The 19621-nt window shown below is 46.9% G+C and overlaps 1 protein-coding gene across 4 annotated transcripts in view; it reads right to left on the bottom strand.

Annotated features, from left to right (window-relative positions):
• The window catches only part of SCAF8 (SR-related CTD associated factor 8), a 194705-nt gene extending 175911 nt beyond the window's left edge, over window positions 1–18794 (bottom strand). For 2 of the 4 annotated variants that reach the window (XM_039911137.1, XM_039911136.1), the window contains exons 1-2: window positions 11313–11390; window positions 3316–3378 (exon numbers count right to left, since the gene is read on the bottom strand). In XM_039911137.1, the coding sequence (XP_039767071.1) occupies window positions 3316–3378; window positions 11313–11342 (93 nt within the window). In that variant the 5' untranslated portion in view covers window positions 11343–11390. Of the gene's footprint in view, window positions 1–3315; window positions 3379–11312; window positions 11410–16578; window positions 16679–17853; window positions 17928–18789 lie in introns of those variants that run through there. The other 2 variants (XM_029052298.2, XM_029052297.2) reach the window with 2 other exon arrangements.
• Between the last annotated feature and the right edge of the window lie 827 nt (window positions 18795–19621).

The following is a 19621-nucleotide window of genomic DNA, read 5'->3' as shown; positions in this document are numbered from 1 at the left end:
ACAGATCATGTCCCATTAAGACTTTTGCTAGAACAGGACAGAACCTGGGAGTGCTGATAAACAATATTAAGAGCTGTAGTAAATCAGAATGTAAATGCTTCCCTGGTCAGACCAATGATCTATTCAGCCAGGCAGTATATCTTCAAAAGGCAGTAGTACTCTGGAACACTGTGAATGTAGTCTACCTAGACAGCATGTCTAATGGTTAGGGATGTACCATCCTAACATCCATACATCCACATCCTTAATTTTCTCTCTAGTAGACAGCCCTTTTATCAATCATTCCATCAATAGTATTTACTGAACACTTACAGGGTACAGACTGGCTGTATGCTAGGTCCTTCTTAAGATGGATGCAATGACAAGAACGGCTCCCAGTATTCCGAATGTATCAAGTACTACAGTTGCACTATATAGAGCAGCTAAACAAAAGGTCATGCTTAGATCACTAGGTCTTCATTTCCCCCTTCAACGGTCAAAACAGTAACTCGTCTGTTAAAAAAATGCACCCCGTAGGTCTTGTGCCTTTAACTCTCCCAATTTACCAAATCAGACAGGAAATAGAACCCAACTAAATGTCTACAGTCTATGAAAATTCTAGAGAGCAGAGGCCAAAGGGAAAGCACTCTGGTTTGGAAAAATGAACATACAGAACAAGTGCAAATGGTGGCAATTAAAGAAAGGGAGCATAAGAAACTCATCTCCTTTAATGAGAAGTTACTCTCTTTCAATAGAGAAAATGAATGATTTCGAAGATAGTGATGATCTTTAAGAGAGATCGTAATAGTTTAATTGCCACTTTCACAAGTCAGGAGAAGTCAGTAGAGAAAGCCTGGTGGACTGTATCTCTGTATGCAACATGGCCAGCAGCAAAAAGAGGCCTTCCCAGACTGAGCTCCTCTTCCCCCTCTACTCCCTCTGCCATCCCCCCTTTACCTCTCCGCAGCTAAAGCCTCATTTTCCCCTTTTCCCTCTGCTCCTCCACCTCTCCCTTCCCATCCCCACAGCACTGTACTCGTCCGCTCAACTGTATATATTTTCGTTACCCTATTTATTTTGTTAATGAATTGTACATCGCCTCGATTCTATTTAGTTGCCATTGTTTTTACGAGATGTTCTTCCCCTCGACGCTGTTTAGTGCCATTGTTCTTGTTTGTCCATCTCCCCCGATTAGACTGTAAGCCCGTCAAACGGCAGGGACTGTCTCTATCTGTTGCCCACCTGTTCATCCCAAGCGCTTAGTACAGTGCTCTGCACATAGTAAGCGCTCAATAAATACTATTGAATGAATGAATGAATTGGCAACAATATACTCAATCTTGAAAGCGCGGAGTCAACGTGAGAACATGAACCAAACTTTACTAAAATGCTTTCCATACTCTAAGACAAAAATCTCTAGTTCCCTACTGAAACTTCTCTATAACTGAACTTAACAAAACTTTCACTAAACTTTCAGTGAAAGAAAACAGGTAAGTACTTTTAGCGTGAGGAAAATGGAATCTTTTTTTCCCTAAACAGTCAGAAATGTAAGAATTCTCACACTTGAACTAGAGTACATTCAAATGAAGGAGCATGATTTAGCATTTCTAAAGTTTTGGTCTTTGTAAATCTCACAATATTTGGTCATTACAGCAACTGATTTCTCTAGTTAGGCCAGTTCTCTACAAAAGAACTGCACAATTCTCTCCAAACTACCATGGTAGGGTTAACCTGGACACATACAAGTCAGGAAAATGGTATGTTTAAAATAAGTGACTTATGGTATGGAAGTTTCACTTCAAAAGAAAACCATCCTAGACATAAACATCAAATAAGTTAATATATCAAAGCAGATAAGATGCTGTTGTGAAAAAAATGACTATTTTTGGAAACAAGGGGAACACCTAACATCTCTTTCCAAAGTGATAGAGCGTACGCAACGAAAAAAGAACCACCCCCCGCCCCGCAAAATAAAAAACCCATTAAGTTCAATCACAGATGCCACTGAATCTCCATTTACCAAAGCAAAGTAAGACACTGGACAAGTATTGGACAAGACAATCATTTTTCCAAAGTGCAATTCAAAAATGAACCATATAGGTTTCCCTCACATTGAGAAAGAAAGTACTTAAGAGTTAAGGCTGATCAAATCCTGGAAGCAGTTTACGGTAAGCAAGGTAATGCCATCTAAGAGATATCTAGTTCATGTGACAGATCTTATACAGTCAGTTTTCCCATAACGTGGATGTTACACTCTTGATGAACCCCACAAGGAAATCTTTGATAATAGCAAATATGCCTTGACGACTGTTCCATACATCTAAAGTCATATAGTATTTTAATCCACTGGGGGGTGATGGGAAGAATTTAATTTCTTAACAATGTTACAGGAAAACTGACTGTACCAGAGCAACATTTCTTTAACATCTATAGAGGTCAAGAAAGGAGACTGTCTCATTTCTATTAAGACTTGTATCTTGTTCACATGCACCAAAAAAACAACAACAACAAAAAAAAAACAACCAGGACAAATGAGACAGTGCAATGATTCCAGAACATCAGTATGCACTCCCCAGGAAAACCACCCGAGTAATTCTATCCAGTAGTCTAAAACCAAGCCAAAACATCTGAAAAAACAAATGTTTAGCATTCACTATTAGAAATACTAGGGAAGCTACCTCCAAAAAAACAACGATCAGAAACATCATCTTCGCCATTTATTTCTAGCATAATAGGTTATCTAGTATAGGCTGTTCTGAAAACAAACACACACACGCATGCACTATAGTTCATTACAAGATGCCACTGAATCTCAACATGAGATTAATTTGATTTTAATTACTATCAAAGGATAAGGAGAAAGTTTCTCTCTGTACATAGTATTACTACTATTGATATTTGTGAGATTAAATCGGTATCCCCAGACCAATTATGATCTCTGAAGACAAGCTTTTAAGGCAAAAACATTTTTGCAAGCTAGGATGTGCACCAAACCCAACTGCCAAATAAATGTAATGCTCACTCAAGTGCTAAACGCCCTGAATAGCATGAGCCATTTCCTTTTCGTGGAGGCTCAGTTGGGCATGCACAGTATTACTTGTGGGCAGATTGGCTAAAATAATTTTTTAGGTGTTTAATAACATACGACTTTTTCGATGGTGAAGTTTCAAAACTTATTCCCTGGTATTCCCATTAAGCTTACAGTTTAAAAAAAAAATAAAAATGATTGTCTCTCCTACTTAAATATTTTCCCATCAGTGGAACATCACTCTACTACTGTTTCTGAGCCCGGCATTTTCCATTCAGCCTGCCTTATGGGGAGTATATGAGTCTTACTATGCTTCTCATGTCCATGCTGCTGGGAAAGCAGTCTGTACAAGCAGGAGTAGAGGCACAATCCTGAGAGAAAGGAGCAGAAAGAGATGTTGAGAGAATGAAGTTACACACATGTCGCTCACCTGGGAGTGTATGATAGCTGAAAGAGAATTCTAGGTCAAGCTCTAATTCACACAGTCCTGGTCAGAAGGAACTAAAATTTTTGCAAGGCAAATCAGTTCCGAGAAAAATAAGCCTAAAGGAAACTGTAAGCAGTGTAAGTGAATTCAGAGTCCCCCGGAGATCTCCTAAGGAAGGGAGTAGAATACCACACAACACGTATTTGATAGCTCTCAAAAAGGAAGGGAAAAGTTAGCTCACAAAAGTATAGGGAAGAAAAATTTGAGAGATTAACGGTGAATGCCTCATGGAAACATCATCCAAGACCTAGCGCAGGGGGTGATCGTGCACCGTAAATCTGACGTATCAATTGGCTGGGGTAAAATGGGGCCCGCTCCCCACGGATCAAACTGAAAGTTACAGACACGAAGATCCCATAATCATCTTTTTGCACTACCACTCCCAGCAGTAGTTAATTTTTTGATTAATCTGAAATCCTCACCAGACTGTGTGTCCATTTACGCTGGCTCTGGACATTGTTGAATAATAATTGTGGTATTTGTTAAGCACTTACTATGGGTTAGACACTGTTCTAAGTGCTGGGGTAGATACAGCCTAAAGCGGGTCAGACATAGTCCCTGGCCCACACAGTCTACGGAGGGAGAATGGGTACTGAATCCCATTTTACAGTTGAGGAAACTGAGGCCCAGAGACATTAAGTGACGTGTCCACGATCACAAAGCACACAAATGATGAAGCTGAGGTGAGAATGCAGGTTCCTGACTCCCAGGGCTGTGCTCTTTTCCTAGGTCACACTCCTTCCTGAATACACCCTAATCCTTTCACCTTTCTTGCTGCGTTCCATTTTTTGGCCATTAAATTATTTTTGCTGTTCTCTTCTTCAAGTGATCCATGCCCTACATTTCTTTTTAAAAAGGTAAAGGAAAACTGGACCGTGAGGGCTTGGCTGATGCAGTTTAGCCTAAGATACCCATTTAATGATACCAAACACAACAAGTATCATGGGTTTTGTCTGTCTTCTGGCGGCGGGAGGGGGTGGGGACGACACTGTGGGGGAACGTCTCTCCAACCAACTCCCTCGCTGGCTGATGATCCACTAAGATCCTGAGATGTTATTTGGCCACCGTTCCCCCCAGGTGCCATCGTGCAGGTTCTTAGGCTATACTGGCAGCTTGCTTTTACATGTGGCACGAAAAGTTCTAAACAGGAAGTTACTGTTCAACATCACTGAAACTCCAACAGGAGAGACCAAGAAATGGGAGCAAAGCGTTTCCTGTTCCTTTTGTGAGTGTCCCACTGTCCTTGGCAGGTAACAAGGGTTAGGTAATTCCACATTTTCCCAGGCCAGAGAACTTGGGGGGATGAGATGGGTGAGTGTCCTTTAATCGGTGAGGCAGTAAACTTTTAGGAACTGGCACCCTGGGGAAAGACAGAATATGGTGAGACTTCCAACTCAAGAGACGAATAATACCAACGTCCTTGATATATTCACCCCTCAGAGTAGGGTACAAAAATTGGGTGGCTTCATGTGCAAAAAGGCACTTCTTTGACGATAACGAATTTGATAGTTTTCTTTCTACGTCCCATAAATGCAGCACATCTCTCTGCAGCAGTACAGCCAGTCTCCTACAACACAGGGACTGCATTCCTAAAGAACCTCACGTTAAGAGAGGCTTACATTGTAGTACTCACTCCAGGTCAGATGCTGCGCACGCATGCACACAACCAACCGTCCCTTCTGACATCGCATGGTGCCGTATCCAGAGAGGCGCACATTTTCGGAATAACGGTCCCTCATTCTGCTTTCGCATTCTAAATGGGTGAGCTCACCCTCCACTAGAAACGAGCTTATTTTTCCCCCCCAAGAGATCTTGACGTAAAAGGGACCTATTCCATTCCTTCCCTTTCCCCGCTGAGAAAGGTTCACTGTTTTTCTCTTCCAATAAAAAATGGAGAATTGCTACTGAAAAGATGGGTGAACCAGTAGCCCATACCTGTTGCATCATTCTGTCCTCTTTAAGTTCAAAAACTCCATGTCACTTGCTTATCTACAGGCCTTGGGCATTAAATATGTAAACTTTAGAACTGAGGCGCTGTCTAATCGGAACTTTTTGCCTCCAATATGAAAAAAAGAAGAAACAAGTGTAGATTCCTTTGGTCAGAGCCTACCCTCGCTGGGACCAAGTCACCTAAGATTAGATGGGTGGCCCGGTAGGGAACTCTGGGCGCCACCCGGCTTGAGCCTTTGGGGACATCACGTCGTCCACACAGCGCTACCACTCCTAAGGGGGTAGACCTGAGCCACGTGGCCCTCAGCCAGAGGAGGCGGGGGAATCGTGATTGGGTCACCCTGGCCCTACCATCCTAGGTCTGACCTGACCCTCACAGTCATGACCCTCCATTTGAAAAATCTAGTCCACTTGGGAAAGTTACCTCCTGAGGCACATTTCATGGTTTCTCATGAGCATTTAGAAACTGAAATCAGGGCAGATGTAGGAAGTCGTACTGAAATCAGGGACGATGTAGGATGTAGACTTCCTGCTGAGAACACAAAGACGACCAGGAGCATCTGCATTTTCCTTAGGCTTTAGCAGAGGAAATGCTGGACCTTTACAATGATCTAAATAAGAGCTTTACATGAATTTATCTTGCATTTTTATTAACGATTTAAGAATTAAATAGACCTAAATATTTTTCTTTAAACTAAAGCTCTTTTACCATTGCCTGGCATACTCAAGAAGCGCATCCTAGATAAGCTAAACTATTATTTTAATATTGCAGTCCAAAAAACTCATTGCATAAAAAATGTTTGAAAGTCATTGGTTTTTAAGTGTGGGATTTTACTCTAAATTCAGAGATGTTAAAAATTCAAAGAATATGATTCACACTCAGAATGTATAATTTGCGGTCTGTGTTTTCTTTCTCAGTATATGAATCTGCCATAGATCTTAACCATTCTCAACTTCCTTCAGTTTGTTGTTAGGTCCATTCTTCTATAAACAGAAACATCCTCCTCCAATTGAAATTTGAAACAAAAATATTATGCTTGACCAGGTTAAAAGAAAAGCAATTTAGGATAAACAAGTGGATGGGAGCATTTTGAGCGGTCTCGAAAAGAGTGCTAAAAGCACTCTGAAAAAAAGAAATTTTTTTTTTAAATAGGGTTCATTTCCCCTATTTTCATGAGCCTGAAGTTTCTTTTTTATGGTATTTGTTAAACGCTTACTATGTGTCAAGCACTGTTCTAAACTCTGGAGTAGACAGAAGATGAGGTTGGACACAGTCCCTGTTATGATGGAATTTAAGTGCTTACTCCGGGTCAAGCACTGTTCTGAGTGCTGGGGTAGATTCACGTTAATCAGGTTTGGACACCATCCCTTTCCCCCCACAGGGAGTACAGTCTAAGTAGATAGGAGAGCGGGTATTAAATCCCCACCAGGCTCACAGTCTAAAAACCGGAGGGAAGAGGATTTACAGGGGAAGTCAGTCACAGAGGATTGACGGGACTAACCCAGGGTCAAACAGCAGACAAGTGGCAGAGCCGTGATGAAAACCCAGGTCCTCTGACTCCTAGACCCCTGGTTCTTTCCACTAGGCAACGCTGCTTCCCTGAGTTCATATATAAGGTACTATTCTGAGTAAATATGATAAATGACTTGTTATTTATTTGCCCCACATCGTCCTAAAGCAGTGAAGACTATTCTGCAAAATGTGGGATAGACGTACACGGTGTAATACATCTCCTGCGAGACTAGACTGGAACCTGAGGGTTGGCCACCTGCTACTACAATAGGGTTAACTGATCACAGCTCCTATAACGGCCATGGGAGACCACCACCGTGCATTTGATTAGGATCTTAATGACAATATCAGCCTTTACTAAGTGATTTCTATGTGCCAAGCACTGGGGTAGGCAGGATAGGCAGGTGGCACCATCCCTGTCACACGCACACACCCGCCCAGTTTAAGGAGGAGGGAAAACAGGTAGTTAATCCTCATTTTACAGATGAGGGAACCAAAGCACAAAGCAGCTAAAGTCATTGCCCAAAGGTCCCACAGCAGGCCAGTGGTGGAGGCAGGATAAGAACCTAGTTCTTTTAAGTCCCAGGCCTGTGCTCTTTCCGCTAGGCCCCTCTGCTTCCTACTCCCTAAGGTAGGAAAGCCAGCATCCTTAAGGTAATCAGTTAGGACTTTTTTTGTTGTTGTTTCTAATGGGTCTGGACCAATAATAATAATAAAGGTATTTGTTAAGCGCTAAATATGTGCAAAGCACTTTTCTGGGTGGGGGGGGAGAATAGTAGGTGAACAGGTTGTCCCCAAGTGGGGCTCACAGTCTTAATGCCCATTTTTACAGGTGAGGAAACTGAGGCACAGAGAACTGAAGTTACTTGCCCAAAGTCACACAGTAGATGAGTGGCATATCCGGGATTAGAACCCATGACCTCTGACTCCCAAGCTGTGCTCATTCCACTGAGCCACACTGCTCCTCCCTGAGAGTTCAACTCTGTGAGAGTTGGACCTCACCTACCCTAACAGGGGTTTTCAAAACCATTGTCCACCTGGGCCCACCCTTTCACTTAGACGATCCGAGTAGAATACTTCAAAAGACCCAAATACCAAATGAACAAATTCTGCTTGCTAGGGGAAGAACCCGGATCGGAAATATTACAAGTAGATGATTCTCTAAAGAGGTATGGGGGGTGTGTGTGTGTGTTTTTGTCCATCTGTCTCCCCTGATTAGACTGTAAGCCCGTCAATGGGCAGGGATTGTCTCTATCTGTTGCCGAATTGTACAGTCCAAGCGCTCAGTACAGTGCTCTGCACAGAGTAAGTGCTCAATAAGTACTATTGAATGAATGAATGTGTGTGTGTGCTATTGGGTAAAAACGGTCCAAGTGAGTCCGTACAATCTATAAGGCACATTTCAGCCCAAGTTCCCAGAATGCTCTTCAAAAAAAAGTTCTGGTGACATATGCCCCCCAAGTTACCTTGGAAACCCACGCCTGTTTAAAGTTCAATGCTTTCTGAAGTACTACTGGTGAGTTTTAACGGGCCCCCCCCAAAAAAACAAAAGTCATCTTGGCGGCCAAGATCCCTCATGCATGCCTAGAAAGCAGCATCGGTCGACAGCCACGCTTCCTCACGTCCCGGGAGCCCGTCGGGGGCTCGGCTCCCCCTCTACCCTATAGCTGTCGGCTGTGGGCTCTCAAAGGCTCGTGTCTCCACGATGGTTGTCCAACTCAATCTTGGACCGCTTTCCTGAAGAGGGAAAAACAACTCCTAAAAGGTGAGCGGGGCGAACTCCAGCGGCCGCCTCGAAGTGGGGTGATCTCCTTAGAACCGGCGGGCGATGCTGGGGAGGAGGCCTTGTCCCCTTAAAATGAAGACTCCCTCCCAGGGGGAGGGGGGCAAACGATGGCCACTTGAAGCCCACCCAGAGGAGGAAAAAAGACGGTCACCTGAAACCCACCCTGGGGGCAAACTATGGCCACCTGAAGCCCACGAGGGAAGCGGGGTGGAGGGGGCAAACAATGGCCACCTGAAGCCCACTTTGGGGGGCAGCGGGGATGGGGGGTGACTTTCCCCTCCTTCCCCCGGCTCTGGGGAGTTCTGCCCAGGGCACCCCCCGGTCCATCTACTACAGGGGCTGCCAGGGGCCGTCCACTACGACGCTTGTGCCTCAGGGAGGGGGATAAGGGGTTTCCCCCGGGGCACCAAGGTGGGAGGAGGAGGACAAGAGGCTGAGCCAACAGGGAGGAAGAGGAGGAGCAGGACCTGCGGGGCTGAAGGCCTCCGAACATAATAATAATTTAGTACTTGTTAAGCTCTTACTATGTGCAGAGCACTGTTCTAAGCGCTGGGGTAGATACAGGGTCATCAGGTCGTCCCACGTGAGGCTTTCAGTTTTACTCCCCATTTTCCAGATGTGGTCACTGAGACCCAGAGACGTGACTTGCCCAGTCACCCAGGTGACCAGGGGCAGAGCGGGGATTGGAACCCATAACCTCTGACTCTCCAGCCCGGGGTCTTCCCACTGAGCCACGGCCATGATGAGGAGGAGGAGGAGGAGGAGGAGGAGGAGGAGGAGGAGGAGAAGGAGCTGAGCCAGCAGAGAGGAAGAGGAGGAGCAGCAGGACCTGCGGGGCTGAAGGCCTCCGGTCATTTTAATAATAATGTTGGTATTCGTTAAGCGCTTACTCTGTGCCGAGCACTGTTCTAAGCGCTGGGGGAGATACAGGAGAATGAGGTCGTCCCACGTAGGGCTTACACTTTTACTCCCCATTTTCCAGATGTGGTCACTGAGGCCCAGAGAAGTAACTTGCCCACAGTCACCCAGGTGACCAGGGGCAGAGCGGGGATTGGAACCCATGACCTCTGACTCTCCAGCCCGGGGTCTTCCCACTGAGCCATGGACATGATGAGGAGGAGGAGGAGGAGAAGCTGAGCCAGCAGAGAGGAAGAGGAGGAGCAGCAGGACCTGCGGGGCTGAAGGCCTCTGGACATCTTAATAATAATGTTGGTATTCGTTAAGTGCTTACTATGTGCCGAGCACCGGTCTAAGCACTGGGGGAGATACAGGGAAATGAGGTCGTCCCATGTAGGGCTTACAGTTTTACTCCCCATTTTCCAGATGTAGTCACTGAGGCCCAGAGAAGTGAGTGACTTGCCCACAGTCACCCAGGTGACCAGGGGCAGAGCGGGGATTGGAACCCATGACCTCTGACTCTCCAGCCCGGGGTCTTCCCACTGAGCCATGGACATGATGAGGAGGAGGAGGAGGAGGAGGAGAAGCTGAGCCAGCAGAGAGGAAGAGGAGGAGCAGCAGGACCTGCGGGGCTGAAGGCCTCTGGACATCTTAATAATAATGTTGGCATTTGTTAAGTGCTTACTATGTGCCGAGCACTGTTCTAAGCGCTAGGGGAGATACAGGGGAATGAGGTCGTCCCACGTGGGGCTTTCAGTTTTAATCCCCATTTTCCAGATGAGGTCACTGAGGCCCAGAAAGGTGACTTACCCACCGTCTCCCAGCCGACCAGGGGAGAGCGGGGATTGGAACCCATGACCTCTGACTCTCCAGCCCGGGGTCTTCCCACTGAGCCACGGCCATGATGAGGAGGAGGAGGAGGAGAAGGAGCTGAGCCAGCAGAGAGGAAGAGGAGGAGCAGCAGGACCTGCGGGGCCGAAGGCCTCCGGACATCTTAATAATAATGTTGGTATTCGTTAAGCGCTTACTATGTGCCGAGCACTGTTCTAAGCGCTGGGGGAGATACAGGGGAAAGCGTGGGGCTTTCAGTTTTACTCCCCATTTTCCAGATGAGGTGAGTGAGGCCCAGAGAAGTGACTTCGCCCCCGTCACCCAGCCGACCAGGGGCAGCGCGGGGATGGGAACCCATGACCTCTGACTGCCCAGCCCGGGCTCTTCCCACTGAGCCACGGACATGAAGAGGAGGAGGAGGAGGAGGAGGAGGAGGAGGAGGAGGAGGGGGAGGAGGAGGAGGAGGAGGGGGCGGCGGCTGGCGCTGCGGCTGCTGGAGCTGCTTCTTGGGGCTCCTCCGCGGCCTTCCCTCCCCTCCTTCCTCCTGCTGCTCGCCCCCGCTCCCGGGGGAGGGTCCCGACCGCCTTTCCCCCTCCCCCCTTCTTTCCGAGCTGGATGGGCGCTAGGGAACGAGTGGTTTTCGGGGTGCGGGGCGGGCCGCCGCCTCTGTCCCTCTGTCCCTCTGTCCCTCCTCCTCGTGGTGGCGGGGCCGGTGGAGGCCCGGGGTCCGCCCCCTCCAAGCCGCCCTGGCGGGGCCGGTCCCGAGGGTCCCGAGGGTCCCGAGGGTCCCGAGGGTCCCGAGGGCTCCCTTCCCCCCGCCCCGTCCCCCGCGCATACGGACCTCGCTGTTGAAGGTTTTCACGGCCTCCATGTCGCGGGCGCCGAGGCCCCGGGCCGGAGCCCGACCCTCCGAGCGAGGCGGGGCCGCCTAAGGGGCGGGGGCGGCTGCTCCTAGGGGCGGCGAGGCCGGGCCATGGCGGCGGCGGCGGCCGCGGGACCGGCCGGAGGACGACGACGACGGGGAGGAGGAGGAGGAGGAGGAGGGCCGGGCCCGCGGCCTCGTCCTTGGGTCGGCCGGCCCGCCGCGCCGATGGCCGCTTCCCCCCGCCCTCCGCCCGCTCCTCGTCCCTTCGCTCCCGTCCCCGCCGAGGGAGGAAGGGAGGCAGGCAAGGAGGGAGGCCCCGGGGAGGAGGAGGCGGCGGCGGAGGAGGAGGAGGAAGAGGCGGCGGCCGAAGCGCGGTGGCCAATATGGCGGCGGCGGCCGGGCGGGGGGGGGGGGGGGGCGCCCGGCGCGCCCCCTGCCGGCGGCACGCCGCCCCACGCCGGGGAGGCGGCCGGAGAGATCTGCGCGGGCTAGAGCGGCCCCGAGCCGGGCCTCCGCCCTGCAGCGACCCCTGCAGGCCGGGACGCGCCTCTGCCGCTACACAGCCGCCCCCCCCTCGCTGGTGGTTTTTTTTTTTTTTGGCGCCACTCGGCGGACGCGCCGCATCATTGGACAGTATTTACCGAGCGCTTCCTAGGTGCGGGGCACTGTACTAAGCGCTTGGAATGGACCAATCGGCAACAGAGACAGTCCCGGCCCATTGACGGTCTAATCCGGGGAGACAGGCGGACAAAAACAATAGCAACAGATAGAATCGAGGGGATAGAAATACCATCAAGGAGATACATAGAAGAATAATGGCATTTGTTAAGCGCTTACTATGTGCGGAGCACTGTACTAAGCGCTTGGAATGGACCAATTCCGTCACAGAGATAGAGACAGTCCCGGCCCTTTGACGGGCTCACAGTCTAATCGGGGGAGACAGACAAAAACGATAGCAATAAATAGAATCGAGGGGATAGAAATACCATCAAGGAGATATATAAAATAATAATGGCATTTGTTAAGCGCCTACTATGTGCGGAGCACTGTACTAAGCGCTTGGATTGGACAAATCGGCAACAGAGACAGTCTCGGCCCATTGACGGGCTTATAGTCTAACCGGGGGAAACAGACAAAAAACAGTAGCAATAAATAGAATCAAGGGGATAGATAGATAGAATAATAATATTTAAGCGCTTTCTATGTGCAGAGCACTGTGCTAAGTGCTTGGAATGGACAGATCGGCAACAGATAAGAGACAATCCCTGCCCATTGACCGGTTACCTAGTCTAATCAGGGGAGACAGACAAACAATAGCAGTAAATAGAATCAAGGGGATATTAACAGAATCAAGGGGATATATATATAATAATAATGGTATTTGTTAAGCGCTTACTATGTGCCGAGCACTGTTCTAAGCGCTTGGAATGGACAAATTGGCAACAGAGAGAGCGAGTCCCTTCCCATTGACAGGGTTACACAGTCTAATAGGGGGAGACAGACAGACAAAAACAGTAGCAATACATAAAATTAAGGGGATATAAATAGAATCAAGGGGATATATATAATAATAATGGTATTTGTTAAGCGCTTACTATGTGCAGAGCACTGTACTAAGCGCTTGGATTGGACAAATCGGCAACAGAGAGAGACAGTCCCTGCCCACTGATGGGGTTACATAGTCTAATAGGGGGCGACAGACAAAAACAGTAGCAATACATAAAATCAAGGGGATATAAATAGAATCAAGGGGATATATATATAATAATGGTATTTAAGCGCTTACTATGTGCAGAGCACTGTACTAAGCACTTGGAATGGACAATTTGGCAACAGAGAAAGACAATCCCCGCCCATTGACCGGTTACACAGTCTAATCGGCGGAGACAGACAAAAACAGTAGCTATAAATAGAAACAAGGGGAAATAAATAGAATCAAGGGGATATAAATAGAATCAAGGGGATATATATAATAATAATGATATTTAAGCACTTACTATGTGCAGAGCACTGTACTAAGCGCTTGGAATGGACAAATCGGCAACAGAGAGAGACAATCCAGGCCCATTGACGGTTTTACACAGTCTAATGGGGGGAAACAGACAAAAACAGTAGCTATAAATAGAATCAAGGGGATATAAATAGAATCAAGGGGATATATATAATATAATGGTATTTGTTAAGCGCTTACTATGTGCAGAGCACTGTTCTAAGCGCTGGGGTAGAGACAGGATAATCAGATTATCCCACATGGGGCTCACATTTTTTAATCCCCATTTTTGCAGATGAGATAACTGAGGCACAGAGAAGTTAAGTGACTTGCCCAAGGTCACACAGCAGACAAGTGGCGGAGCAGGGATTAGAACCCATGCCCTGACTCCCAAACCCGAGCTCTTTCCACTAAGCCACGCTGCTTCTTGCCACATAATAACCATTATGGTAGTTAAGCACTCACTATGTTCCAGGCACTGGACTGAGCGCCTAGGGCGGACACAAGCAAGCCAGGTTGCGCACAATCCCCGTCCCCTGTGGGACTCACTGTTCATCTTGAGAAGCAGCGTGGCTCCCTGGAAAGAGCCCGGGCTTGGGAGTCAAAGGTCATGGGCTTGAATCCCCGCTCTGCCAATTGTCCGCTGTGTGACTGTGGGCAAGTCACTTCCCTTCTCAGTGCCTCAGTTACCTCATCTGGAAAATGGGGATTAACTGTGAGCCCCACGGGGGACAACCTGATTACCCTGTATCTACCTCAGCGCTTAGAACAGTGCTTGGCACATAGTAAGTGCTTAACAAATACCAACATTATTAACTTCTTCCATCTTCAGTTGTATTTATCGAGCCCCTACTCTGTGCAGACTATGGGGGAATGGGTCGGAATGACAACAACAACAACAGTGGCTTTTGTTAAGCACTTACTAGGTGGCAGGCACCGTAATAAGCGCTGGGATGGATCCAAGCAAATCGGGGTGGACACAGTCCCTGTTCCCCTTGGGACTGCCAATCTCAATCCCCAGTTGACAGATGAGGTAACTGAGGCCCAGAGAAGTGAAGTCACTTGCCCAGGACACACAGTACAGAGTATTCCCCAGGACTCATGAGGATGATGGCATTTCTTAAGCACTTACTGTGGGCGAAGCACATTTCCAACTGCTGGGGAGGATACAAGGGGATCAGGTGGTCCCCCGTGGGGCTCACGGTCTTCACCCCCCTTTTACAGGTGAGGGAACTGAGGCCCAGAGAAGTGAAGTGTCTTGCCCCAGGTCACAGAGCTGACAAGCGGCGGGGCAGGGATTTGAACCCATGACCTCCGACTCCCCAGCCCGTGCCCTCTCCATTGAGCCACACTGCTTCTCTAAGCATGTGGAGTGTACGTACTTGTACATTCCAAGCAGTTAGTACAGTGCTCGGCACATAGTAAGCGCTCAATAAATACAATTGAATGAATGAATACAATACAGCAACAGATAGTGGCAATCCCCGCCCAACTTAATCCGATGATATTTATTCAGCTCTTCCTCTGTGCAGAGCACCATATGAAGCACTTGAGTCTGATTTCCCATTTTACAGGTGAGGTGACTGAGGCACAGAGAAGTGCTGAAGGTCATGGAGCACACAGGGCCTTCTGCCTCCCAGGCCCACGCTCCATTTCCCCCCCCCCCCCCCCAGTCCCCCATTTAACAGAGGAGGGAACTGAGGCCCAGAGAAGAGAAGTGGCTTGCCCAAGGTCACCCAGCAAATGACTGGCCAAGCAGGGATTAGAACCCATGGCCTTCTGACACCCAGGCTGTGTGCCCTGGGACAGTCACTTCACTGCTCTGGGCCCCAATTACCCCATCTGTAAATTTGGGATTGAGACTAGCAGTCCCACGTGGGACAGAGACTGTGCCCAACCCGATTTGCTTGGATCCATCCCAGCGCTTGTACGATGCCTGGCACCTAGTAAGTGCTTAACAAAGACCACCATTATTATTATTATCGTTGTGACCCATTCCCCAAAATAGCAATTGCATTAGGCCCCTTAAAAGTGAGGGGTAGGTTTTACTCTAGATTTACATCAAATAGATTTACATCAAATGCAAGTTCCAGAACAAGCCTCGACAAGCCCTATGGATACGTAGGGGGCATAACCTCTGTTCCTTCCCCATAGCACATATGTCCAGTCATGTATTTATGCATCTATTTATTTACATTAATGTCTGTCTCCCCCTCTAGACTGTGAGTAGGGAATGTGTTTGATGTTATATGGCACTCTCCCAAGCCCTTAGAACAATGCTTTGCACACAGTAAGTGCTCAATTTGATTATTAATAATAATAACAATAATCATAATTAACAATAAGAATAATAATAAATGTTTGGAATAGGGAACAAGACACAGTAAGCAACCCTCACACCCCACCGGTAAGCCTACAAAGTGGCCAGCCCTGAATACACCACCTGTCTGGGGGGTGGCCATTACAGGAACAGAATTGTTTGGGTAGGACTCTGCTACAGTCCTAACCCTATAACCAATGAAGGAGTGTTTCCTGAGTTTATGCCACTGCAGGGCACCCAGGCATACTGTACTACAGGTAAATAATCAAATCTGCACAGCCCCGAGGAAAGGATTGGGCAATTATCCTATTCAGTTGCTTTACATAACTGATCCACCCAGATAAATCAGGCACAGAGGTGGATATTGGCACCTGACAGTTGCAGCTTTTGGCTGCCTGCAGGGAGCAACTCACCTGGACAGTTTTGCAGTCCTCCACTCCACTCGGTATGTGCATTATCAGCCAGTAAACATTTTCCAGGGATGAGGTTGGGAAATCCATTACATTTTTGGGCCCAGCCAAGTTTAAAGCTTTGGCCCCACCCTAAGAACTTTAAACACTTCGCTATGGGTGAGACTTCTTGAAAATTAATAGAGGTTGGGATCCTACTCCATTTTCTCTCCAGGGGTTTTCAATCAGATTTGAATTAGTAGTCAAAGTATGTCCAAAGCAACTTTGGTTACACAAATTAAGTTAGAAATGGGAGCTTTGCTGAGAAAAATAATAATTCTGCTTAGGGAGGAATGCCAGTAGTGTATCAGAGGACTGGAATAGAATAAGGGGATATACATATATATGGGGAAAATGCACATTAAAGCCCTCCCTTTACCTTATTTCCTAAGAAATCCGACCCCTAAACCACTCCTCCCAAGCCAGGCGTGCAATTTGGAGGTTAAAGAAAAACATGCAAGAAAATGCATAGAAATCACGTACCTTGTTTGCTTCCAGGGTCTCATTCCCAAGTGGGCTTAATGGTCCTTTTGTATCCAGGCTCGTCCATCCAAACCCCCTCTCTCCCATCTCCAAGAAGAGTCTGCTAACGAGCCCAGCGTGAATCTAGAGACATGCATGTTCTTGGGCCAACCACTACCGCCCCATAAACCCCCTTTTTCTGGGCCAAGTCAATAAGAGAAGCAGCATGGCCTAGAGGATAGAGCACAGGCCTGGGAGTCAGAAGGACCTGGGTTCTAATCCTGGTTCTGCCACTTGTTTGCTCCCTGGCCTTGGGCAAATCACTTCACTGTTCCTCTGGTCCCTCATTTGTAAAATGGAGATTATGACTGTGAGCCCCATGTGGGACATGGTCTATGTCCAATCTGATTAGCTCATATCTACCCCATTGCTTCCCTTCTCAGGGTCACACTCTGAGAGTTTCCAGAACTCTACCAGTCTCAACTACAGGAGGGAGAGTCTAGGAGAGTCCTATCCATTCCATTCCTAGCTTGGGCAGTGACTAGCCAGTGGAAGACAATCTGCTAAAGTCAAACCTCACCTGTGCTGGGCTACAGCTGCACAGGAGAGAGTTGAGGACAGAGACACGAGTTTACTGTGCTGAAGGAGGCAATGGTAAACCAATTCTGTATTTTTACCAAGAACACTCTTTGGATACACTACCAGAACGATTGCAGATGGAGGTGGGGTGTTCTGAGACACTGAGTCGGAGATGACTCAGCAGTATAAGATGAGACCCCGATACATAGCCTTGCACATAGAAAGCACTTGAATAACATAAAAAAATAGAATACAGAGACCAAACATTAAATGTGTCACACCCCGCAAGAGCGTAAGCTGCACTATCCATGACGGCAGTAGTCAAGATGCTACTGGGTATCATGGGGGCGGGGGAACAGACTTTAATCACCTGTGGCTGGCAGCACATCTCATTAGTGCACCTTGCTTCCCATCATCTTATTTGCTGCCTTTTTCTCATCACATTTTCGCCGGTAAGAAGAGTGATAAGTTCAATAGAGTTAGAGGATAAGTGTTTCAGAGTCAGGGAAAAATGATGGAAGCTTTGGAAAAAAAAGAGAAGACAGTAGGTTTGCTGGATTTCAACCTTTAAGTCACTGTTTCAGTGATGGTGGGAGATTCTAGAAGAAAAATGGACAACAGAGAGCAAAATACCTCAACCCACTTCTGCAGAAGCTGATCCACGTGAGTAAACTGGTGTTAAGATTTTCCTACAACCCATCTTTTTTAGTTACATACCTGCCAGCAAAAATGGTCACCTCAGTAGTCTCTGGTTTAGTGCCCCAGGTATAGGACTGAGAGTATAGCACTTCCTTAAAACAAGAAAAAGCTCCAGAATAAAGCAAGCCACAAATAGATGGGCGTGTGAGAATTTGTGTGGTTTTCAGAGGGCCTAGTTAATTCCCACTTTCATCTTCCAACATCTTCCTAAAGTGCCTTGCCTTATGTTATCAACTCAACTCAATATTTTTAATCAGCCCTACACCAAAACATTTGCATTTAAGTGAGCCAACATTCACATGAAATAAGGAGAGGCGATAAATTCTTAAGAAACATAGAAATAAGGACAGATGTCTGAAAAAGCTTGACATTTAAAGTGGCTAATTGTTCTTAAATCATTCCATAGTCTACAAATCATCATCCAGAGAGGCAAAATCTGAATGTAGAGGAGTTGGAGTTCTTAGGAAACCATAATATTTTAATCAATTACCTAAGTCTTCACTTCCAAGCCCCCTTATCAGAATTGTATTTCATTGGCACCTTAGTCTCATACTTCTAGGAAGCTAATCTTTTAAAATTGTCATGACAACTCTGCTTAACTTTACCCTCTTTCTCCAAAGCCAAGTCATATTTCTAAAGTTTGTTACCTAAAGGAAGAATAGCAGTGAAGTGATCCTCTAGCTAACCATGCTAGAGATTCTACTGTACTAAGCTAAGATGCTGACTCATGAGACTTTCCTATACCTATTTTGGATAGTTTCTAGCTAAGGCAATATCCACTGCCTAGAGCAAGAGAAGGTGAATTCAGGTTGGGTACAATCACAGAGATGTACCTTGTTCCTTCACCTCTTTCTCCCCTCATCCTATGAGTTCTTTTTGTGGGACTCCTCTAGCCTCAGTCATTGCTATCCTTTGTATAGGGCTCCCTTAGTGAGAAAAAAGAGTAACACTTACATGAATGAGCCTTTCAAAGTCAGGTCAGAGTTAGACTGAATGTAAGCCAAAAAAAGAATTTTTCAGCTAGGGTACAGGGCTGCATAGCAGCAAGGTTTAGGCCAACAGAATAGGGAACTCAAATCATGACAGACTTAAATAAGGACCATCAGGAAAGAAGGCTAACATTTAGAGAGTTTATAATATGTCATCTCTGTAAGAGTGGAATTAAAAAAAGGTTAAGTAGGGGAGTTTTCAATCCACTGGTCCTCATCAGGTACATTAGTAAAAAAAAAAACCCTTAGATAGTAGTAGATTGCACACCAGAGTTTTAGCCAAGATAAATAGCAGTTTAGAATACAGATATTGTACTGCCTAAAGCCAGCTTCCATACTGCTATTAACTTATCATTGCAAACTCGTGGCTCTTTGTGGTTAGTCCCTTAGAAGTTAAGATTCCTAATTAATCATTCTTTAAAAAGTTAGGAAGACACCTAATTAATGAAAAACCTAACTGAAAAGGCTCACCCCCTCTCTGACATCATTCACCCCTGTCTTTTCCCTACCCCTTTTCCCCTTCCAAACCTTCCCCTCCTTTTACTATTTCCTGTTTCCTTCTCTTCCTCCCCACCAAACCCCTCTTTATGGTTATTGTCTTTGTGTTCACAGGTGATACTGTTGATTGCCAGAGGGGGGGGGAAATTAAAGAGATTAATCCAGGTGAATCAACTGATCTCATGGAAAGAGCAGATGATTTTAAAAGTAGGTATTTTATAGGAGCTTAACACGTTTCTAGTCTTAGAACAGACACAGATGGAATGTACGTTGTTTGTATTCACTTAGATTGCATCATG

The sequence above is a fragment of the Ornithorhynchus anatinus genome, chromosome 2 (genome assembly GCF_004115215.2).
Source record: "Ornithorhynchus anatinus isolate Pmale09 chromosome 2, mOrnAna1.pri.v4, whole genome shotgun sequence".
Taxonomy (NCBI): domain Eukaryota; kingdom Metazoa; phylum Chordata; class Mammalia; order Monotremata; family Ornithorhynchidae; genus Ornithorhynchus; species Ornithorhynchus anatinus.
The sequence above is the reverse complement of the archived record's forward strand: the minus strand, read 5'-3'. Positions and strand labels throughout refer to the sequence as shown.